Source organism: Podarcis tiliguerta, assembly GCF_965153285.1.
Source record: "Podarcis tiliguerta genome assembly, chromosome: 9".
Classification (NCBI taxonomy): domain Eukaryota; kingdom Metazoa; phylum Chordata; class Lepidosauria; order Squamata; family Lacertidae; genus Podarcis; species Podarcis tiliguerta.
This window is the reverse complement of record NC_139542.1, coordinates 28,937,472-28,963,231: the sequence shown is the minus strand read 5'-3', so window position 1 is coordinate 28,963,231 and position 25,760 is coordinate 28,937,472. Positions and strand designations below refer to the sequence as shown.

General features: G+C 42.2%; 1 protein-coding gene across 2 annotated transcripts in view; it reads right to left on the bottom strand.

Annotated features, from left to right (window-relative positions):
- Positions 1-25,760, bottom strand: part of AFG2A (AFG2 AAA ATPase homolog A) — a 152,587-nt gene that overhangs the window by 16,228 nt on the left and 110,599 nt on the right. For both annotated transcript variants that reach the window (XM_083457241.1, XM_083457240.1), the window contains exon 15: positions 17,993-18,157. In XM_083457241.1, coding sequence (XP_083313367.1) covers positions 17,993-18,157 — 165 coding nt within the window. The remainder of the gene's footprint in view (positions 1-17,992; positions 18,158-25,760) is intronic.

Genomic DNA, 25,760 nt, shown 5'->3' with positions numbered 1-25,760 from the left:
TAAATATAAATGCTTCAGTTTTACTCATTCTACTGAAGTATTAAGAATTGAATTTAATGCCCCTTAACCAGGTTATAACTTTGACCATGCAGTTAAACAGACTGAATGAAATATTGAAGACTTAACAGCCACTTATTAAATACCCAAAATGGGGTTTATTTTTACTGACTGTCATTGATTTTACTGTTGTAGTTGCACTATATAGGTGTAAGCCCCTCCTTAAAAAGGTTGCATAAAAGTATTTTAAATAAATAATAAGCATATGTTTTTCTCTGTGTCCACACTCCTTTGAGTTCAAATTGTGAACCTGGGTACTTTTCTATGACATTTAATGTCATTATTCATACAGACAATGGGTGAGAAAAGCTCTAACATGATGAGAACAGCTGCCTGTTTTTGCAACAGGAGAGGCTCTTTCTCTCCTCCTCCTGGCACCCCCAAAATCTATCCTGGAAGCTGAGGGTCCCTTCTGTGCTAATTTTTGAGGCATGCAGGGAGTTGGAAGCAGGAGAAGAGAAACCGGAAAGCTCATTGTGCATGCAGATTTCCGTTGTGCAAGCAGTCACAATTGGATGTCGCCCAATGTTATTAAATTCTTTTCTGGTTTGTTTTCTTAACAAACAGTGAAGTTATATGGGCAGTCACCTGCTTTAGGAAGTGTGCTTTGTGAGCCCAATGTATGAACTCATTCTGTACTGTACCGCAGAACAGGAGGAGCAGCAGCAGCAGCAAAACAAAGATGAATGACTGCTACCAAACATCAAACTCAGAATGCAAGCCTGTCTGTTATCACAGCTCTAATATTAGTGTGTATATTTGCTTCTGCTGCCAAATGTTATCAGTGTTGTCCTGACATGCAGGGAACAACCTGTTCTACACGGATAATAACTGGGTAGGAAATGGCTCCAGTTTATCTTTGTGACACTCGTAAGGTAATTTTATCCACTGTGGATATCATAACGTAAATGATGATCACTTGAAAACACTTGGGATACTTGGGTTTCTGACAAAACTAAAGCCCTATCTTCAATCAGAAATGAGCAGGAGGATGTGGTGGTAGATCTCAAAATGCCTTGGGTTATCAAAATATTTGAGGTATGAGACATGCACACCTGTTCTGTTTTGTACATAAGTCTCTCAGAGCTGAGGGCTCACAAATAATATTGAAAAAGACAAAGTGGAGAAGATCTATGGCTTTCAAATTAACTCAGAATTGTCAGTCAATAGTCTGAACTTGATTTTTTAAAAACCAATGCCTAAAACCACGTAATTGGGTTAAAACTGGGAAATCAATAAAAAGAATTGGCAAAAAAGAAAGGAAGAAAAGGGGGCAGGGCGTAATGGGCTGTAAAAGGTGGAGCGGGCATATACATGCTCCGCCAATGCGTGTGGAGGTCAGGAATGTAACCTGGTACAAAATGGCCTTTGTCTGTACCACATAATACTATTTCTTTTAATTACTGATATTTATTTTATGGGATAAAATGAGTAAAGAAATAAAGGCAATTTTTCCAAGTGCATTACAATTAAGCATATCCTTTCAGACAAGAGGGAGAGCAGTACTGGCTCTAGGAAGGCTTCAGTTTGGAAGCCCTATTGAAATGAATGAAATCTGGCAGAGCTGCTCTTGGTGGATGGTGGCCAATATGCACAACCAGAATGCCTTCACAGTGGATGAATCAGCGATAAAAGCTGTGGTTCCACACACCTTCACCATTTCCTAACGCTAAATATCTTCATATCATGACTTTAAAAGCTCTGCAGACATGTTACATTTGGCTACAGCCTCCGTACATGCAGGAACAGCCAAGTCCAGTCAGGAAGTTTCTTAACTTGAAATGCTCAATTAATTACTGCAATATATACAGCAGAGATTTATGGCTTATCAGGGAAGAAGTTCAAAACATAACATCTTTTGTGACAACCAGATCTTCATTTTTTTCAGAAAATAATTATATTCTAGAAAGTTTATCTGAATAAGGCAGATGACTGATTTAAAAGGCAGGCCTTAGAGGATGAACAGATTATAAAAGACTGTATAAAAAATGAAAGCCCACCCCTCTCTGAACCATCTAAACTACCTGGCGTAGTTTATCACATATCAGAGGACCTCAGGGTAGTTTGCATAATTTTCCACATACTCATTTAATCCCCACAACAACCCTGTGAGGTAGGTTAGGCTGAGAGGCAGTGACAAGCCCAAGGCCATCCAGTGAGCTTAATGGCTAAGTGAGGATTTCAGACTTGGTTTCTCAAGTCCTAGTTCAGCACTCTATTACACTGCCCTGGCTCTTATAATCTCATCCTTTAGAAGAGAGGTTAGTGCACTGGTGTTTTAATGTGTGTGTTTGACTGCACTTTACAGCTTGCCTGTCAACAAATAGTGCCAAAGCAAATTACAAAAAATGTCACAATTAAAACAGGTACAATTAACATTATAATAATAAAATAAAACCACAAAACAGCCCATAACTGTATGGCTTGATCACATGGCTTATTGTTTGATCTTGTTGAACTTTATTGCTTGAATAACGTGAAATGATCTGTTTATTTTAATGAAGAGCCATAAATAAATACCTATGTGGCTTTCAGCTCACAGTGTCAACACATCTGTGAAAGGTAGAAGTATGAGAGCCCAGAATATGTAGAAGTTACTATCTTATACAAATATACATGTTTCTTTATATGCAGCACTTGGCCCTTGTGACTGGGAATTTCATTCAAACTAATAATCCATGTTTTTTAAGCAAGCAAATACATATTTTTTAGCTTTGACTATACAATGAGGCTTAGACCCCCAAAGTTCCACTGATTTTATTATCCTTGTTTATTATTTGTACATTAGACTACCTCTAATGAGGAAGCCCAAGAGAACCATTTGGTAATTTGGATGCAGAACAAAGCAACCTGGTTTCTGATAAAGAGGTGTGAGAGAGAGAGAGAGCGAGAGAGAGAGAGGGGAGGGGAGAGAGAGAAATGTAAATTGCTTAGAGCACATTACCACAGCTTCCTTATAACCATTTTTTAAAAATTAAGAATATGTCTTTTAGCCTACCACTAAAAAGCTTGGGATACCTTCTTTACACGGGAGGCGGGTGGCGCTGTGGGTAAAAGCCTCAGTGCCTAGGGCTTGCCGATCGAAAGGTCGGCGGTTCGAATCCCCGCGGTGGGGTGCGCTCCCGTTGTTTCGGTCCCAGCGCCTGCCAACCTAGCAGTTTGAAAGCACTCCTGGGTGCAAGTAGATAAATAGGGACCGCTTACTAGCAGGAAGGTAAACGGCGTTTCCGCGTGCGGCTGGCCACGTGACCCGGAAGTGTCTCCGGACAGCGCTGGCCCCCGGCCTCTTGAGTGAGATGGGTGAACAACCCTAGAGTCTGTCAAGACTGGCCCGTACGGGCAGGGGTACCTTTACCTTTTTACCTTCTTTACAACTCCCAACAGCTGGTGCTTGACCAACTGAATAACATACAAATAATGGTGCCTGTAGTCTATAACACGGAATAGTCCAAGACCAAGCAGTTTCCCAGAAACAATACTAAGTGTCAGGGAACTGCCATCGGCAGGACAGGAGGTGCCAAGGCTCTCTGAGGTAGAGAGAGACTTGACACCTGAAGAGGGAACCAGTAGGGGGCGAACAGGAACGTCAAGGGAAGGGGAGTCGGAGGAATGGCTCAGAGATGCTTCCAGTGAAAACAGTGGGGAAGTCTCAGGGCCCCCTATAGGAACACCCGTTCCTCGGCGGAAACTGTCACGCAGAGAGTCCAGAAGACGTGTTTCCGTTAAGGAGCTTTTATGTTGGAAACGTTTCCGAAAGCAGCCACTTTCGGATTCTGCTAGCGACTGACGCAGCCATGCTGGAGGGGCTCCGTCACAGGCAGAGGTTTGAGAAGCGGTTCAAACTCTGAGGGATTGCAATTTACACACAAGCAGCTCTTCATCCCATCACAGCAATCCGAAAGTCATCGACAGCTAGCTTGTGCCAGGGAGAGGCATCATGAGCGAACCAGCAGGAACCGGAGGGGCAGCTGGAGGTCCAAGCCTGGAGGAAAGGTATAGGACGTTGGAAATCCAGCTTGCCTTGCAGACGGCGAGGCTGGAAGAAAGGAGGGCTCAGGATGCAGAGAGGGGGAGGGAGAAAGCCACCCCACTCAACAGAAAGATGCCAGGATTGGTGCAGAAATTTGGGGGGGACCCCAGGAACTACCATGCCTTTAGGACAGAGATGCAATATGCTCTCAATCTGCAATTTGATGACTTTCCTGATGAGGAATCGCGAGTGGCTTTTGTAATTAGCCACCTCGAATCAGGGGCGAAGGACTGGGTTAGACCCTTGATGGCAGCAAATAATGAGATCCTAAAGGACGCGATGAAGTTTTTTCGTGCCATGGACCTGATGTTTTCCAGTGACATTGAGCAGGGAGGAGTGCGAAGGCAGTTAATGGCTTGCAAACAGGGAAACCGGACTGTCCGTGAGTACTGGACTGAGTTCACTATGTTGATTCATCGATTGGGGTGGGACTTGGCTTCTGAGCCCATTCAAATGCTTTTTGAAGAGGGTCTGTCTTCGTCCTTGAAAGATGAACTTTCCCGGAACCCCAGAGCAGAGTCTATGGACCAGCTGACTAAAGCCGCGCTAGCCATTGGAGCGCGCCAGGAGGCGAGGGCTTTGGAGAAGCGGGAGGGGAAAGGAGAACGTTGGAGGGAGCTCCGCATTCCAGACATTCCAGAGCAGCCTTTCCCGCCGGCAGAGCCGATGGAAGTGGGAACAGCGCGTGCGCGCACAGTTTCAAACATCGGTGAAGGGCGGAAGAAAGAGGGAAAGGGCGGGAAAAAATGCTATCTCTGCCAACAGCCAGGACACTTTGCCAGAGTCTGTCCACGGAGAAAGGAATGGCAAGGCATGGCAGGAGCTGTTGGGGGAGAGGAGGAGGAAAGCACAGAGCAGGTAAAAGCCAACGCCTGGCTGCCGTCGGGGCACAGCAGCCAGGCTCAAAAGCAGTGAGAGTGCCCGCACCAGAACCTCCCAGGCCTGCTCTAGTGATAGAGGTGTTGCTAGAGCTGCCAAATGGACACCCCCTACAGATCAAAGCCCTGCTGGATTCAGGCAGCTCCTGTAATTTCATGAGTAAGGAGTTCGCAGCTGAGCACCAGATACAAACCCTCCCCTTAAGTAAACCCCTGCAGGTAACCACGATTGACGGCAGAGAGCTGTTGGGAGGAGAAGTGAACCAACAGACTGTTCCCATGATAATGAGGGTGGCAAGACACACCGAGAGGATAGCGTTCAATGTGGCCACATTGGGAGGAGCTCCCATTATTTTGGGGATGAGCTGGCTGGCACTTCACGACCCTCTAGTGGGATGGCACCAGAGGGTGGTCTCCTTTGGGTCGGCGCATTGCCTGGAACACTGCAAGCAGGGGAAGGATCCAGGGGGAGCCAAGATCACCTTAGCTGGGATGGAGGTAATGAAGCAAGGGGAGGTGCCTCCGCAATATGCAGATCTGAGCAACGTATTCAGCGAAAGAGAAGCGGACAAACTGCCGCCGCATAGACCCTTTGACTGTCAAATCAACCTACTCCCGGGGGCTCAACTCCCAGTGGGCAAGCTGTACGCCATGTCAGACAGGGAGATGCAGGAGCTGAGGGAGTTCATTGACAAAAACCTGAAGAGGGGTTTCATCAGAGAGTCCCGAGCGGTGGGGGGCAGCCCAGTGTTTTTTGTGGACAAAAAAAACACAGATAAGCCGAGACTTGTAGTGGATTTCAGGGCCCTGAACGCCGTGTCGGAACCCCTGGCCTTTCCTATGCCCCGAATTGATGACATTCTGACCAGGGTGAGGAAGGGGAAGATTTTTACAAAACTGGACCTGCGGGGGGCGTATAATCTGATACGAATAAGGAAGGGGGATGAATGGAAGACCACCATGTTCACCCCTTTGGGAGCATTTGAATACCTCGTAATGCCCTTCGGTCTCCAAGCCGGCTCCGCATGTTTTCAAGCTTTCATCAACCACGTCCTGGGGCCGTTGCTCTACAAGAATTGTGTGGCCTTTTTGGATGACGTGTTGGTGTATTCGGAAAATGAAGAGCAGCATGTGAGGGACGTGAGAGAAGTGTTGGGCCGGCTGCAAGCCAATCAGCTGTGGGTGAAACTGGAGAAGTGCCAGTTTCATGCCAAGGAGGTGGAATTCCTGGGGTACCGCCTGTCAGACCAAGGATTGGCCATGGATCCAGGCAAGGTCCAGGCGGTGCTGGAATGGAAGACACCGAAAACCAAGAAGGATGTGCAAAGATTCCTGGGGTTTGGGAACTTTTATCGGAAGTTCATCAAGAATTTTGCACACTTGACGGCGCCCATCACCGACTGCCTCAGTAGCAAGAAGAAATTTGTTTGGACGGCGGAGGCGGAGAGAGCTTTTGAAGAACTGAAAAGGGCTTTCGCTTCGGAAGAACAACTTCTGCATGTGGACCTACAGAAGCCCATGAGGGTGGAGACAGACGCGTCCGACAGAGCGGTGGGGGCGGTGCTCCTTCAGCCGGGAAGAAATACGTCAGGGTGGAGACCGTGTGCCTTTTTCTCGAGGAAGCTGAATAAGTCCGAGCGGAACTACACGGTGTATGACAGGGAACTACTTGCCATTCACGAAGCGTTCCGGAGGTGGAGACATTTATTGATTGGGGCACAACACAAGGTGCAAGTGTGCACCGACCACAAGAATTTGGAGTATTGGAGAACAGCTCGAGTACTCAACCAACGGCAAGTGAGATGGGCACAGGAATTTTCCAAATTCCACTTTGAGATTTGTTATGTACCAGGCCCAGAGAACGTCCGGGCGGACGCTCTCTCACGCAAACCAGAGTACTTGGAAGGGGAGGGGGCAAGCGAAGAAAGACATGTCATTCCTGAGGACCGCTGGGTGTGTGGGGCGGCGCTGGTGGGGAGACGAGAGCTGGTAGAAGAAACGGAAACTGACGAATATGCCCAAAATAAGCTCAGAGGCCTCAGGGGAGAGGGTGAGAGCCCGGAGGGTTTTGAAGAAAGAAATGGGGCTTTGTATTACAAAGGGGCACTGTATATACCAGAAGGTGAATTGAGAGGGAGGGTACTCAAGCAGTTGCATGATAGTCCCACGGCGGGACATTTTGGACAACACAAGACCATGTGGATGGTCACCAGGGAGTTTTGGTGGCCCAAGGTGAGGGAAGATGTAAAGGAGTATGTAAGAGGGTGTGACCAATGCCAGAGGGCCAAGGGGGAAAGAAGGGCGCCGGCAGGGTTATTGGAACCACTACCCACGCCAGAACGGCCTTGGGAGGCGGTATCAATAGATTTTATGACGGATCTGCCCAAATCCAAAGGGAAGACGGCCATCATGGTAGTAGTGGACCTGTTAACTAAGATGTGCCACTTTGTAGCATGTTCACATGCAGTCACAGCGGAAGAAACAGCGAAGTTGTTTGTAGAACACGTCTTCCGGCTGCATGGCGCCCCCTTGAGGGTTGTCTCGGACCGCGGGAAACAATTTACTTCCAGGTTCTGGAGGAAGCTCATGAGCTTGCTGCACGTGGAAGTCAATTTTTCGACGGCCCGGCATCCTGAAACCAATGGGCAGGCGGAAAGAGCAAATGGCATCCTCCAACAATATCTGAGGTGCTATGTCAATGACAGAGGGAATGATTGGGTCGAAAAGCTGGCGCTGGCAGAATTTGCCTACAACAATGCGGAGCATGTGTCCACAGGGATGAGCCCCTTTTTGGCCAATTACGGGTGTCACCCCAGGGCATTCCCGGGGGAGGGGGGCGAGAGATGGAGCGTCCCAGCGGCCGAACAGTTTGTAGAAGAGATGGAAGCGATCCATCGTCAGCTTCAGCTCAACTTAGAAAGGGCCAAGGCTCAATATAAGAAGCAGGCAGACAAGAGCAGGAGGGAAGGTGAAACCATAAGGGTGGGGGATCAGGTGTGGTTGTCCACCCAAGGGTTGCCGTTCAAAGGGGGTTGTAAGAAATTAAGACCCAAGAGATTGGGACCCTTTGAGGTCATTCAGCAGGTCAACCCAGTGGCTTTCAAACTCCGGTTACCCAACCACATGAAATTGCATCCAGTGTTCCACAGGTCATTACTGTCACCGTACAAGGGGGGAGGTGAAGAGGAGCACACCAGGGGACCGGTCTTGGAGGAGAGGGAAAGCAGTAACCATGTAGCGGAAATCCTCGATTCCAGGTGGAAGGGCAATCAGGTGGAGTATTTAGTGGCGTGGGAAGGGGAACCGGAGTCAGAAAACACCTGGGTGACTGCAGAGGAGGTCAATGACGAGGTTTTAACAGAAACGTTCCACCAAAGATTCCCGCGGAAACCACAGCCGGTAGCAAGGTTTAGAAGGGAGTATTTCGGCACCACAGACGAGGAAGAGGAACTGGAAGGATTCGCGGAGTCGGAGTTGGAAGAAGGAACGGACTCAGATGACGAGGAGTACCGAGAGACTAGGAACCACAACGAGTGGAGAAAGGTGTTCGAAACTTCAGACGATGAGGAAGGTTCCTTCCGGGGTTTTACCTCCTCACAACCCGTAGGGGAGGAGACGGGAGGGGGTGAAGGGGGCCCTGGAGGGGAGGTGGATGTCAGGGAACTGCCATCGGCAGGACAGGAGGTGCCAAGGCTCTCTGAGGTAGAGAGAGACTTGACACCTGAAGAGGGAACCAGTAGGGGGCGAACAGGAACGTCAAGGGAAGGGGAGTCGGAGGAATGGCTCAGAGATGCTTCCAGTGAAAACAGTGGGGAAGTCTCAGGGCCCCCTATAGGAACACCCGTTCCTCGGCGGAAACTGTCACGCAGAGAGTCCAGAAGACGTGTTTCCGTTAAGGAGCTTTTATGTTGGAAACGTTTCCGAAAGCAGCCACTTTCGGATTCTGCTAGCGACTGACGCAGCCATGCTGGAGGGGCTCCGTCACAGGCAGAGGTTTGAGAAGCGGTTCAAACTCTGAGGGATTGCAATTTACACACAAGCAGCTCTTCATCCCATCACACTAAGTCTTCGTTTTCGTGTGGGCTTTTGGTTATTGGTTTTAAAGTCAATACAGCACATATGTATGCTCTTGCTTGCTGTCAAGCATATACTCTGCAAAGCTTGAACTTCCAGCACTATAAAGAGCGGCAAGTTTTTTCTGATTATTTGGGTTACCTAATCTAGCATAACCATGATTTATAATCATGCCCTTGTACCTAAAAGATCCCTGACAGAGACTAGCTACTTAAGAATTTATAGCAGACCCTCTTCAAACTACAATACACACCCAGCACTTCGGGGGAGGGGATGGACAGACTGATTAACTAGGCCAAACTGGTACCCAGGAACTACCTATTGTAGGACCAAATTAGAAGGCAAAACGACAGACTACTGTTGTCACTTACAATTTCTAGCTGAAGCCACTCAAACATATCATCAATGATCTATCTATAGCACATCCTGAAAAATGATACTTCCCTTTCACAGGCCTTGAGTGGTAGCACCGTACTTGCTTACTGACAGCCCTCAATCTAAAACTGCTGCTTATCACTACCACCACCAGGTCACATAACAGAGATATGGACCCAGGGACTATAGGAAAGAGATGTCGTATTTGTTTATAATATGCTCCACAGCATCAGGCATTCATTCACCTATCATCTTCAGTGTAATATATGGATATTATTATTATTTACCTTTTCTCCATATGGGATTCAAGGTGGCTTACATATAAAAATAAGAACTGCTAAGAGCATAGAAATAACAATCATTAAAAAACAATTAAACAAATATGACACCAGAAATGACAGTAATCTAAAACTGATGGGGGGTACATTTCAATTTCTCCTGGGAATGTGCTAAGTGGCTTTAGAGTGGCAATCTTGGAACAAAGGAACTTCAAAGGGCAACTGCAATGTGAAATCAATTGAATTCATCAAGAGGGTCAGTGGGCTCATTTGTGGGCTCAACTGAAACAAAGGATTATTAGCACATTGTGTGTGTTAATTGCATTATCAATACCAGGATGTATTGTGTTATCAAATGTTAAGCAGAGACAGTGATAATTACTAAATTTTCTCCATTTTATTTCCCTCAATTTTCTCCATTTTATTTCCCCATTTACAGTTTTCTCTTCTAAACACAAGCCATATAGACAGATATTGGTATTGAGATACTGTAATTCAGGATGATACTTCACGCATCTGATGAAATTGGACTTCTGTTGTAATAAATGTTACCAAAAAGCTCTTTGTAGTTTTCCCGACAGATATGTATCCTAGAAAACGTTCAAGGAATGAGGCCCTACAAACTTTTATATAATGTTTGTGCCACTGCAGATGACTTTACAGTTTTTCCTATTGATTAAATTTCAGCAAGGTAGACTTTGTTAAATTTATTGCTTTTCAGTAGGTACAATGTACACTTTTCTCTCTTTTTGCTTTTGTCTTTTTAAAGTTTGAAAGTTTAGTACAGATATGTTTGTACTAAACATATGAAGTTAATTTAACTTTTCTTTCAATGATATTCCTTCTAGATCCTTTATCATACTTGTAGCTTTATTCTGAATTATTTTCAGTTTAAGAGCATGTTTTTAACAGAACTGGGGTGCCCACAACTAAATAGTACTCCAGATGGGATCACAGAATTGCCTAGCTGGATTTCCATTCTGTTTCTGAACTCTGTATTAAATATTCTATTACCTTCCACATAAAAATAAATTTGGTTACAGCAAAACCATCTCAATTAGCACACTGCCTTCAAGAGAAAAAATGGATTTCTATTGAACATGTTGTGTTCTGATTTGAATTGTTTTTACACATCAAATATAGCATGATTAGACACCGAAGCAGATCATTTTACATCAAGTATCTATAATGATAATCTGTAAAGACAGATTGTGGGAAAGACTCCTGGTGCTATCAAGCTGGGCTTGATGGAAGCAGCTAGATGGCTGACTAGGGTGTTAGTTCAGCATAAACATCCTATCTAAATTAGCCTTCAGATAGTTACATAACCTTCAGGTAGTTATATAACCTAATGCCAACAAGAGTAAGAATGCAAAGCTCAGGAATAAAATTGCTCCTTTAAAAAAGGGGAAGGTCTTTTTCTAAAAACCTTGAATTTAATAATGAATAATGCATGATTAAAAAATTAATTTAAAATAGTGTAAAATAAGTGATGGGAAGAGGGACGTGGGTGGCACTGTGGGTTAAACCACAGAGCCTAGGATTTGCCGATCAGAAGGTTGGCGGTTCGAATCCCCGCAACAGGGTGAGCTCCCGTTGCTCGGTCCCAGCTCCTGCCAACCTAGCAGTTTGTAAGCACATCAAAGTGCAAGTAGATACTGTATTTTTTCCACCATAACACTCACTTTTTTCCTCCTAGAAAGTAAGGTGAAATGTCTGTGCGTGTTATGGAGCGAATGCCTGCGGGTGGCGGGGGATCTGCTGCAGTCGTGAGCAGAGGATCCATGGTTCCTCTTCCTTCCCTCCTCCGTGGTTACAAAGCATGGATCCACATGGATCCTCAGGATTTTTGCATTAGGCTACTCCAAACTCACTGTCAGATCACATGTCTGTGGCCACAGCATGAACCACAAAAATCATATATCCACTATTTCGTTTAGAATATTTTTTTTCTTGTTTTCCTCCTCTAAAAACTACATGCGTGTTATGGTCTGGTGTGTGTTATAGAGCGAAAAATATGGTAAATAGGTACCGCTCTGGCAGGAAGGTAAATGGTGTTTTCGTGCGCTGCTCTGGTTCGCCAGAAGCAGCTTAGTCATGCTGGCCACATGACCTGGAAGCTGTACACCAGCTCCCTTGGCCAGTAAAGCGAGATGAGCGCCGCAACCCCAGAGTCGGCCACGACTGGACCTAATGGTCAGGGGTCCTTTTACCTAACTGATGGGAAAGACTTTTCAAAACGAAGTGCCAAGAACTGCCATTCCCACCACACCCATTTTTACACCTTGGCCATGCCCACTTTGACATGAGGACCCTGCAGAGTTGATCATGGGTTAATGTGGTTCTCAGTATGAAAAAGGTTAGCCACCCCACTTACCCCACAACATAAAAGTGCTGCATGCAGAAAGCACCAGGCATTTCACTATTTGCTACAAGAACTAAGATTACGTTAGTAACTGCATCTTGAAGAGAGTAAAACTGCTCCCAAGGAACATGCAAAATTCTCAAGGCTGACCAGTGTAATTTGATTTGTATTTTTTTTTAAATGAACTTGATAAAATAAATATTAAATCTGCAACTTACTTAAAAACAATTAAAAAACCAGCCTGAAAAAACAAACAATAGCAACTTCCGAAAGAGACCATTTCCTTCTAGAATTAAATTCCCAACTGCTTATAAACAGCAACATGTTTTTCCTTTACTGGGAACCACTGCTAAGTCAGAGGACAATAAAGAAGCATGGCCCCAGGGAAGACTGGGACGGGAGGGAGGGGGAAGGGGAAGCACAGCTGGATGATAGATTGCTACTTTCCGACTTTCTTTTGTAGCCTCTACTAAGTGACAGCAGCCCCCGTGGTGCTGGCGACACACTTCCTTCTCCTACATTCTACACAGAAGAGTTTTTGACAACTTTATGCGAACAAATGGAGGACGGTGGGGAAGATGGAGGAGATATAAAATTAGTAAGCAGCAAGTGAAGACCTGTGAAAATCCACCAATGTGCATTTCCTCCTTTGCAGTAATAGTACTCATACCGATTCCATATTCTTAAGCACATGCATATATAGATGCCTACCTGGTGGCTAAGCATATTCCCCAATAGGTTTCTTGACCGGGGGGGGGGGGGTAGGGTGTCCAGTTTTTTTAATACTACGGAGTTCAATCAAACAATCTTATAGGGAAATCCCTCACCTTCTGGCCTGATTCTGCTAACTCAGAATCTGGACCAGGACACAAGGATGTGGTCTCATTTTGCCAGTTGTGGGCCATTCCCCCTTCAGGGCAAGGAATTCAATTCAGTGTTTCTCTTGTCTCCAGGACTGGGTGGGAAAGGGCAAGTGTATCCATCCCCTCTCTCCTCCTTCCTGGATAGCTGACTGCTGCCTCCTTCACCAATGTGCATATATCTGGAAGAGGCTCACATAATTCCATTATTACTTGACACTAGTGGTGGGGCGGTCGGGGGGGGGGGGCAGGGAAGAAGAGTGGCGAGGCAGTCTCAGTTCTCTGCTGGCATCACACACAGATACACATCAAGCAAGTTTATCAAGCTTGCTATCCATTTCTTTATAGTACAGCCACATGACAGAAATTTGAGCTATTGAATGAAAGATACATTCAAAAGTGCAAGAAGGCCCACAAATTTCTTAATGCTTCATGTGCGAGAGAGGCTGACATAATGGATTATAATAAGTACTGTTATACTACATTTTTCATGTGCTATTATACTACATTTTTTATGTGCTAACAGTCAAGGCTGTGTTGCAAATGTAACTGAGAGTGAGACAGTCTGAGGCCAAATAGAAAGTCAATGGGGCTTTCCCCTAAAAAGATTGTAAGCTACTCCTGAACCAGAATGGAAATATGATCCAGGAATACTTCTTTGGATGTTTTGGGGTGGGGGTTGTAGTTCCCAAAATAAAACGATCCCCAGTGCTCAGCAACAGGCATGTTTGCCTATGAATTTTGCAAACAGGTTGTATTTTCTTCCTTCATTTTTATGAAACAAACAACGAAATGTAGTAGAACTCTGTGCAGAGTCATTTCCAGTGATAAAACTGTCTACATTTTCTTTACTAAATGTAAGAGGTGGTTTAAATCAGCAGCGTCCTTCCTCGTGACTTACATTTAATCAGATGTGCTTTAAGATTGAGATGAGAGCTGAGCTATGCTATACAGTACAATATGACTTTATGGCAGCACAATGATGCTTTCCTGACATCAAATAAGCCCATGGTACAGCATGAGTGAAAGTTGACCAGCATTTTGTTGTACATGCTGTGTGCCACCCTTGTGAGTTATTGCTCGGCAAGGAAGATAAAATTTACACCAAGTCCTCTAGGTATAAGTGATAGATTTATAGTTTCTACTCACATTTAACGTCTCTTTGGTAAGCATGGTTATATGATATACCATATAACATGATGCCAGCCTTGGCTCTCACACTATAAACTGTCTGCCATAAAGTTAAGACTGTCTCACATCTTAATTTTCCATAAACGTATGTACCTCAAAGAGATGCTCTATACTAGAAAGCAGGATGTTTCAGTTTTTATAGTTCTCAGCAGAATGTTTCACACACATGCTCGACCTGCTCATGAGAGTTGTCTTTATAACTACTTCTGAATTTAAAAAGGAATTTGCTGCAGAATTGGAAGGAGGAGATGATAAATAGGCTCTGGTTTCCAGAAATGTTTAAATGCTAATTTCTTTCATAGAACTCTTATAATTTATTCTATATATTTCCTCCACAGTTTGAAGAGAAAAGATTTAGGACAAAGCAGATCAGTCGTCCTTTTAATTTGAAAAGAAAAATGATGTAATAAACTTCTTTTAAAAGTCAGATTTAGAATAAGGATCAGCATACGTGCTTATTAAAAGAAGGAATCAAGTCTCTATTCTGCCAAGACATGTTTCATCTAAACTCACCCTTTTATTGTAGATAATGTATGATAATTATAATTATATTATCCTTTCCGGATAAGAGAGTTTCCGAATGACAGAATTAGCAACCTGACATCTGTCAGGATTCACATGATTTCATTTTTACTTGAAACAAACAGTTCTTTAGGGCTTCGTGTGCAATTTTAATTACAACACCAGAAAGCAAATTAAGAAAGACTATGCTGAGCTTTATAGAATAAGCAGCGCCCGTTTTATTGAGACAAATTCTATGCAATTTAAAGCTGGAAATTACTAAGATGAAGTGGTCCCTAAGAAACTTACACCACTTTCCCTAAAATATCCATTTTTTAAATACACTGAAAAATCACGAAACAGCTTAGAATGGCATGCGATGCTGTTGTGTATAAAAAAAAGAGGAAATCCAAGAACGCACAAAAATATTTGGTTACTCATGACTTCTGGACCCTGAACCTTGTGATTAAGCAAAGAACTACCCAACATAATACTGTATCATTAACACTACTTCTAACCTCATTTGCAAGAACCTTAAAAATTCTGAAGGCTGAAAGTAAGCTTAAAACCTCTGTTCATTGGCATAAGAACTATTACTTCATTTCAATTGTTGTTTCTGTGGACTGATGAAAGGGTGAGGAATGTAAAAATTAAACACTGTAAGGTGATTTATGCTTTCTACCTTTTCATTAGCTCATCATCTTCTCTAACGCTTGTTCCTTCAGTGGAAAGAAAAGGGGAACATTTGTGCTCAATATCCTGCTGCAGACTTGTTAGATCAAATGTTCAACTCAAAGTTGATCAGAATATGGTTTCTCTCCCAAATGAAACTAGAGATTACAGGTAGCAAGGAAACTAATAACAAACACACTATGAGATACAGCTACTCTTCTGTTTGGAGGACTGAGGGTAGAATTGCCTGCCTCTGACTTCCATGGCAAGTTATTTCTTGTAAATAGGCTTTCTTGTCTTAAGCTATGCAGCTATTCCTTTTAAAAACTACTTTCAAAGCTAGTCAACGAGAGATCTAAACATGAGGCATAACTAGGATTTTCTTTTTCTGGGATAGATGGCAGTCTGCTTTGGATACTATGTTTCCTCACAATCTTTTCAGAAGAAAGCAACCTAAGTACAATATTGGACGAAGACTGTTTATTTGGGATGTCAGTTAAATTGGTATTTTTTTAAAAAAAAACTGTTAAGCAAACAATTTAATTTTCAGCAAGTTCATGCTACTTGAATACATCATTCTAAAAGAACAACAACACCACAACCACCTCTTTACTAATTCCATAATATTTGCTTATTCTGAAAAACTGCTTTCACTGAGCAAAATTTGGTAACCATTTGAGATAAATATTGACTGATTATCACTGTATACTCTCTTACTTACATGGATGTATCTATGGAAGAATGGGAGGGGTTGCTGTTTATGACATATATGAAAAATGAAAAACAGTAAAGTGCATTAAAAATAATAGTTCAGCACTACAGGAATAGTAAAGTATTTGCACTGCTTAGAACCCCAGTGGGTTGCAATACTTCTGCTCTTTGCTATAAGTGGTTGCCATAAATCAAGTATCATGAAGTTATCAACTAAAGTGATTCCTTTTTTCTGTAAAATGTAAAACGGTAAGGCAGGGAACTAGAGATGTAATGAGATAAAGCTTGTTAATGAAACTAGGCAATTGTCTGAAAAGCTCCTCTAAAAGCCTCTAAGAAATGGCTTTTGTGGTTTTCATATACTGTAAACATACACACACATATAAATATTGTGTTATATATAAATCTAGTGAGACAATTCCTGGGTGTTAGTCGCAGCTCTATTGGCCTCCATCACCAACTCTGAACAACAAATGGTAAGGTCAATCAGTACATATATACCATATGCACACACATTAAATATAGATCTACCCACTCACTGTGATCACCAGATAAAGCCCTCTTGGTTGTTCTTGTCCTGCGAATATTCATATTATGACCACCTGATGACAGGCTTTCTTTGTGGCGGCCCCCTTATGGAATGGTCTCTCCTGGATATTTGGCAGGTGCCAATAGTACAGATATTATATTCGCTAGTAAAAAAACTTATCTGTTCACTCTGTCCTTCCTGGATCTTTTATATGTTATAGTCATTTTTATTGCTCCTTAGATAAGGCAGATGTAAATCTTTATACTCTAATGATGTCTAATGTGTTTTAGTGGATTATATTATTTTTTATATTATCTTGGTGACACCTGGTTTAAAGATGGATTTTACATGATTTAAATAAAGAAATATGAAATAACTATAACGAGTAGGGATTTAATAATGGTAACTCGTCTGTTAAAGCTGCACTGGTCAACTTTTCATTTTGTACATCACTGTAATCCAACAGACAGCTGTTCTCTCAGAGCACATCTACATATGATTGTCTCATGTTCTCAATTCAGTGGACAACCAGAATTATACAAAGAAGCTCTTGATAATACACATAGCACAAGTAGGGTACCACAGGGTTCTGTCCTGGGCCTGTTGTTGTTCAACGTCTTTATAAATGACTTGGATGAAGGAATTGAGGGGATGCTCATCAAATTTGCAGATGACACCAAACTGGGAGGGGGTAGCTAAGTGTTTTCTTGATTGGGTCAAAATTATTATCCACTTGCATGGCAGAAATTAACATGAAACTCATGTGGAAATCATCATTTGCTATGGTCCTTGATCTTTCAGCGCAAATCACAACATGCACACATTATTTATGTAATCTGCACACAGGTTTCACATTAAGCGCTACACAGAAATGCTTTCACTATAGTTTTTGGTTCTTGTTTTTTAAATGTGTGAAGAATGACTACAGGCGTGCATAGGGTCCCTTGTACCATTGGCAAGGAGCTGTAGGTCACTCCAGAAAAAAATCACTTTACCGCAATAGCCACCTTAGGAATTACTATTTTATGTGACCCAACTACTCAAAGTGTTTCCAGTGCAGAGAAGGTGAAGAGGAAGGGCAAAAGAATTTGCACGTCTTTGTGCAGCAGTGCATGGAGGTCGGGAAGCTTCTCCCGCATTTGATCTCGCCCTGACAGTGGTGGCACAATACCACACACATACTGTATACATCATACATGCCATAGTCTGATAGGTGATTTTTGCATGCCATCCCCCCACGGCCAGTTCCACCAACTGCTAGGTATGCTTCTGATATGGATTAGAAAGACGGATCTGACCAATTGACTGCACGGCCTTGACAGTAATTTGTTCCTCAATGTGTAAAATGCCATTTCACTTATGATGTTATGAGGAGGAACACAAACAAGATGGTAAAACACAATTGCAGGAAATCAAACATATAGTAATAATTATTAGGATTTCACATTTTCATATGGCACTGAGTTCTTACCTCTGCTCCTGAATACTTCTGTGTTTTGTGGACAAGCTCATCCATGTGGACTTCCTCAGACACAGGCATGGCAGAAAACTGTATTTTAAATATTTCTTTACGAGTAGCTGCATCAGGCAGAGGGACGTATATGATTCTGTCAATTCGACCAGGTCGCATCAAAGCCTAAGGAGATTAAAAAAATAATAATTTATTGGTTCAGAAGGAAGCTGACAAAGAAAACGACTTACAGAATTATTTTCCTTTGATTAATTATTACAGCAGCTTTTTGACATAGGAATTAACATCTCCATTGCAAAAGTGACATAAGATATAATGCGCAAGTGGCCACTGAGTTTCCGAAATGCATAACAGGAAGCTGATTTGCACAGCGGCTTTCTAGTACACATACTGAGAGCAAAACAGACACCTATAATTTGCATTCATCTTTATGTGCCTTTTCTAATATTTGCATCAGGTATCACAGGAGGAAGTAATAATTGTAACACCTACCACAGGGTTCCTGCTAAAAAATGTATCCCATGCCACTTTCTCCATAACATATAGGCCCAATTATTTGTTTGATTGTTAAAAATTATCTGAGCCAGTTTTCAGAGGTAAAGAAAAATGTAAACAAACACAAATTTAGTTGCATACAGTATAAAACAATAAAGAATCAAATAGCACCATAAGTAAAAACAAAAGAGGCAGTCAAAATACCAAAGAGACGACCTACTGATCAACTTAAAAACTTGCCTCGGTAAATAAATGAGTTTTGACATGGTGTCACCACAAGGTGCATGTCACCGATCCTACTTAACATTACTGACTGCTGCTAGCTGGAAGTGCACAAAGCATGATGGATGTTTCCCCACTCCCGTGCAGTGACTTCTTATGAACACCACTCCTCATTGAACCAAGGCCCAGTACTAATGAACTCCCACACAAGAGTTGCTGCGACACGGTTCCTTCCTTGGAAACCCCAGACAGGTGATGCTCACACAAGGAGGAATTGCAGCACCATCATATCCAGCATGCTTGTGTTCACAGGATACAACCATGTTGCAGTACCTCTCTTGTTGCTGTAATAAAATGAATAGGGGGCCTTAGGGCACATACACACCATATATTTAAAGTACTCTTATGCCACTCTTAAAACAGTCATGGCTTCCCATGCTGAAAGGAGATCCCTCCCAAAACTACTATTCCATGCATCATTAACCAACTACAGCTCCCAGGTTTTTCGGGAGGTGAAGCCAAGACTCTTATAAGAATAGTACAAGTGTGGTTTAAAGGTATGGTTTGAATATGAACTTAGTCGTTAAAAGGATTGCAGCTTATGGGCCATCATATATTGGACAATGCACATCGGACAATACACATGATATCCTTTTAACTATGTTTAAACTTGTGGAACTGACCCCATGGTGATGGCACAATTGGGGGTGGGTAGAATTCCAGTTGTCTGAATCCTTCCTTATTAAACTTTATAAATAATATGAAAAAATACATTTTAATTTGCTGATAAATATTGCCATCTTGTTAAACAAACAAACAAACAACCCCACATCCACAACAGCTTGCATGCAAATTCAGAATTTTAAACACATTTTCAGCTGGATGTGTTTAAGGCACAGCACGTAACCCAAGTTGTTTTTTATGTTATAGTTTTCCCTTGGGCAGTGTAGTTTGAGTTCCAGTTGACTAGAGATATTGCACGGTTGTCCTGGGCTCTCAGCCAATAAGACTTTTCCCAGCCTGATCATGTCAGTGAAAGTCACGCTGAAAAATAGTAGGAAGAAGCTTTCCTTCCTGCACAGCATTGATCAAGTTAACACCCTTCCTAGTTTCTTTAAAAAGACTTTTGTGAGTACTCTGGGGTGGAAAAAATGTATTGTGCATGCTAAGAGATGTCCTGTTATTTTTAAAACAAAAGCGCACATATTCTCAGCTAAGGAAACTATACAGCAAGTTCAGTGCAGCCGCCCAAAGGATCATCAGAGTGTTTCCTTAAAGTCTCAACAAGCTAGGAGATATAACTGCCAGCTCATTGTTCAGTCAAGTCACATTTATATCAGGATGCTGCTTTGGAATTTTTAACATTTTGGCACGCCTCCAGTATCCCTTTAGGTGCACGCAGTAGGCATGTACGCTTTTTAAAAAACAGCAGCAGCAATTCAACATGGCTTATGGCAAAGGCTATTACACTCTCCTGCTTCATTCTCTTAAGATTTCTGAATATAACTGTGGGGCGGGGGCAGGTTTGTGGGCACGCATTTTCTTTTGCATAGCATCTAAACATGAAGGTGTTAAGTTGTGGGTGAACATGTCAGACGACACAGCAATTCTTCAAACAGCTCTTGTTTATTCACAGGCCAGAACAGAACTGAAGGGTTCAGCCAGCCTGCTTATATAGAGCTCCACTACAACGCAACTGTAACACTTTCTGTAACTATCCAATCACTGAACGTCACTTTCAATCCCTTATTTGCATATGTGGACCTGAGTGAAAACTATCTACAGTATCCCCCTGCTGGCCCAGGGTGAGAACTTCAGTACATAACAGAAGGATTTGGGGGGGGAGGGTCACTGAATAGCTTTTATTTTTCTTTTCAGGGGGGAAATTGTTGTCTTTCACCCTCCTCCTTTCCCAGATACTTATAAAAGGATGTGGACGGAAGCAGCAGTGCCCGCTGAGTAGAAATCAGGGTGAGCCACAGTAGGTGGAGCCTAATCTAATGAGAAGCAGAGCCAACTAATTACAGTCTTCTCCCCAAGACTTGTTGAGATTGGTGGGGCAGTGCCCCCCCAATGGATCAGCCTCTATTGAAAGAGATGGAGCATTCCAATTCCAAATCCAGTACAGTACAGATACTAACTGGAATAAAAAGAAAATCCACTTTGAAGGCTTGTTGAAAGAGTAAAGTCAATAGGCACTGAAAGGACAAGAGAGATAAATGGCACTTGACTTAAATCTAATGGGAGGGAGTTCCCAAAGACACTGCCACACTTTGATGCTGACATAGTGCAGAGCAGACCTCTTGATACGATGGTATCTCCAGGATTCCCTCTCCTTTAGAAGGCAGCGATCAGTTGGGTATATAAGGGATGAGATGATCTTTCAAGTATCTTTTATATTGAGGAGTACAAAATATTTATAAGAAAACATATTTTGGGCCTCCCAACTATGTTCCAGATTTAGAAGCTGCTTTATTTTCTTCCAGAGAACCCAATGGGAATAGCTGAGAACTGAGTCGGCTCCTATTTTCTTGATCCCATTTTTTCATCTGTTTAATTGCTCTGTCTCCTTGCTTAGTAAGAGCCAAACAACACGCCATGTTGGGGTTCCACAGTTAATATATGAAACACAATTTTGATATGCTAATTAACAAGTGCTAATTTTGACGAGAGCCATGATGTGATTGGCGGGTGTGTGTGTGTGAGAGAGAGAGAGACAGCTTTTTGCTCCCATCATGATTACTTTACTTCAGTCCCCCACTCAGCTGCTATTAGGCACAAAGGGGAAGATGCAAGAGCTGTAGCTCAGTTGTAGCGCATCTGCCCTGCATGCAGAAGGTTTCAAGTTCAATTCCCAGCATGTCTAGGTAGAGTAGAGAGCATCCCCTTTCTGAGACTCTGGAGAAGATGCTGCCAGTCAGTGTGGGTAAGTATGAGCTCAATCTACCAGTGCTCTGACTCTGTATAAGGCAGCTTCCTGTGTTTCTAACCCAGGTATGTCTTTCGCTTCACAGCTGATGGCAACTCCAGAATATGCATGTGTGTGTGTGATTCACAATCTCTCTCACACACACTCTCTTTCTCTCTGTATTTGTGTATATGTGTGTATGTGTGTGATTCACAATCTCTCTCTCTCTCTCTCTCTCTCTCTCTCTCTGTGTGTGTGTGTGTGTGTGTGATTCAGATCAGGGCTATGGCATGGGAAGAACTGCCCTTTCCTCATCATATGCCCCTGGGGTGGCTTTTACGTTGCAACTCCCAAACAAGTAGTTTGTATGATGAGAATGTTAGGAGATTATGACCAATAGAGAGTGTTGGGAACTGACTATTTTAGACAGAGACAGGAATAGAATTATTTTAAAGAATCAGGCTATACAACATTTCTGTCATGTCAGCCTTGCTCAAGACCTGAAGCATTGTGCAAACTGACAAGAAAAGACTTGATGTGTTTGACAGCAGGTGTTCAGGAAGAATCTGCAGTATCAAGTGGCAGCGCTTTTGTAAGGCACAGTCAACAAAGCAGAAACATTTTACATGGCTATTACCCAAAAGTATTAATAAAAGATTGGCCGGCGGGGGCGGGGGGAGAGAGAGAGAGAGAAACAGGTGGCTTGATGTTCCTAGCAAGATTTGACAACTCAGAAGGAGTGGATATTTATCTGAAATGAGTCCAAGGAAGGGCAGATTGATGAGATCAATGTAAACAAATAAACACTATGGTGGATTTATGTGCATCCAATAGTTAAATGCGATTTGTTAATATTATTGCAAAGCAGGTTATCACAGTGGACCAGAAGAGTAAGGGTCACAAATCATGCACTTAGGAAAGGTCTCCAAGAGTTGGGTTTAAATAAATAAACAGAGCTGGGGAAGAGACAAGAATGCTACTTAAAACCCTAATGAAATTTGGCTGCAGTCCTATGCACAGCTACCTAGGAGTAAGCCCCGCTGAAAACAGAAGACTTATAGATATGTCTAGGATTGTGACGTTATGTTAATGGTGTGCTACTGCTGCTTCTCCACTCCTGTAGCGTTATTTTGAAGGAGGAACGGTGAAGCACCTCTAACATCAAATAATGGATGAGTGAGGACTTATTATTTACTGATCTGGTATTAAGCAACAGCACACACAGGCTGGTGAAGCACAGCAGACGAACAATAACACTAACAGCCATGGGAAGGGCGAGAGCAAAAAAGAAGGTACAAATATCAAGGCACATATTAGACAGATGACTTCCTCTTTTGCCCTTTCAGTGCCTGTTGAAGACATTCCTCTTTCAAAGAGCTGTTCTAAGTGAAGATTTTTTAAACACTATTCAGTATCTGTACAGTGGTACCTCGGGTTACATACGCTTCAGGTTACATACGCTTCAGGTTACAGACTCCACTAACACAGAAATAGTACCTTGGGTTAGAACTTTGCTTCAGGATGAGAAGAGAAATCGTGGTCCGGCGATGTGGCGGAAGCAGGAGGCCCCATTAGCTAAAGTGGTACCTCAAGAACAGTTTCAGGTTAAGAACGGACCTCCAGAATGAATTAAGTACTTAACCCGAGGTACCACTGTACTGGATTTGAACTGATTATATATGTGTATGTTGTTGTTTTAAATTGTGTGTTTATGTGCGTAATTGTTTCAATTGTCTTTACAGACGCAAATGTTTTAATGATTTTTTTAAAAAATGCAATCATTCTATGTATTGTAAATGGGTATTATAAATTGCTTTGGGACAGCGCATGGGAAGAAATTCATAAATCAAATAAATAATAACATTCAAACAGAGGTGGTGGTGATGTCACTGAATCAACATGGCAAACTGGGAGCTTTCCTCCCAGCTCTGCAAAAACCTTTTGAAATGGCCTGAAAATGATGACGAAACCTGCCACAAGATTTAATACTGATTTGTTATAACCCAGAGCACTCAAGGTGCAAAGAAATTAGATATTATCAACGACTCAATCATTAATTTAGTGCACAAGGCCTGGCAGCCCAAAGTGACTCTAACAACCTGATAATGGCACCAAAAACTCCCTAGGTTGTGGAAAGAAGATCTGGTGCTTTTCAAATGTATTTTTGAACAATTTAAGAAGGAAATGTCTGCTGACACTCAATCCATTAAAAGAAAAGGTAGAAACCATGAAGGATTCCATTATAAAGATAGCAAAAACCACAAACAACATTCAAACAGCATGCTAATGTTTCCTTTTTGAGTCAGCTTAGGGTAGCCACCCCAACCTTAAGCCCCAGGTGTTGTTTGACTACAACTGAAATCACCCTTTGAAGAGTCAATTTAACTAGAATAGGGCCGTTTTAATCATTTTAAGATAATACCAAGTGTGGAACAGTTTTAATAATTTTAAAAAATAATATTTTAATAGTGAATTTTTATGTGCATTATTTATTCATAAAATATGCTGCTTAGTACAACAAAATCCAAGTTTACATAAAAATATTCAGTCAACTTGAATTGAATGTTGAAAACAACATTAAATAAACTGACTAAAAACAAGATAAAAACACAACACAACTATATATCAGAAAACCCCCCTGAACAGTGCACATATTCTTTCAATTTCTTGATCTGTTTGTGTATTATTTAGTAATTTATACATTTCTGTGAGTATTTTTTGATTATTTTGTAGAACTTCTTTATCTAGTTTTGATATTTTGTTTTCAAATCCTCTATTCTTTATATCTTTCTCAAAAGTCGTTTTACGTTGAAAATATCCCAACCAATTTATTCTCATCTTTTTAAATTCTTCATATTCTTTAAATTTATGATTTTCATTCACTTCTTCCACCAACTCTTTATACGTTGGCCACAAATGTTTTGCATTGTTTTTAAGTGTGGAGGTTGCCTCTAGTGGGGAGATCCACCACAAAGTTTTTTCTATAATTTTCTCCTTTGTTCTCTCCCATACTTCAAACAAGGCCATTCTCACTAAGTGGTTCGTAAATGTTTTGTGTACTTGTATTTTCCTATAAATTAAATAGCCATGCCATCCATAAATTTTATCCCAGCCTTCCAGTTCCAAAACTTCCGTTTATTTAAGTAACATCCACTCTTTCAACCAGCTCCAACATGCAGCTTCATAATATCTTCTTAAAGCAGGAACTGACATTTTATTATTTTTTATATTTTGCTGGAAGCTGCCCAGAGTGACTGGGGAAACCCAGCCAGATGGGTGGGGTATAAACAAAATAATAATAATAATAATAATAATAATAATAATAATAATAATACTGTATAATAATTCCACTAGTGCAACACCCATCCATTGCCCCATTCACAGCATAGCATAGCACAACAGTAAAATAAAATAGAAGTGTTGCATACTGTTGTGCACTGTTATACTGGTATCCATGTGTGCTATTGCCTGCTCAACACCAATAGCCTGCAAAACAATCTCTCCTTCTTGCATTAACATAGTTACATTGGACCTCACCCTGAGTACAGGTAACTCACAACTTACATGCATTTAACTTGTGCACGCTCAGCTTTATGCGCTTGGCATAAATAAATAAATAAATAAATAAATGGGTGTAGAAAGGGGGTGGGGGTGTCTGGGGGAAAACCACATTGGCACCCACCCACCATTGAGCCCAATGTGTTTTGACTATTCGTGATTTTGGCTTTAGACGCAATCCACAGAATGTAACCCCTGAATAAGTTGAGAGTCGCCTGTATAGTAATGATGCAATCCTTTACCCATTTATCTGTGAGTAACTCCATTAAACTCCATTAGACTTACTTCTGAGAACATCTAAATAGGATTTCACTGTAAATTTCACTTCCCAGCCCTTGACTGCAGTTGTTGGCCAGATAACAAATCTATCCCTGACTTCTAGTAGAATTATTTTCAGTAAAGTTAAAATTAGCTGAAAGGGGGCCAGGGGAGGACTCGATTAACAGGTAATACCCTTTAAAAAGTTGTACATTTACATATGAGAGTCTTCTGGTCTCCAAGCAAAGAACCGCTAAGCCTCAGGAATGCTTTATTTTATTATTTTTTAAAAAGCAACTTTTGAGGTGGGGGTTTAAAAGAACCCCT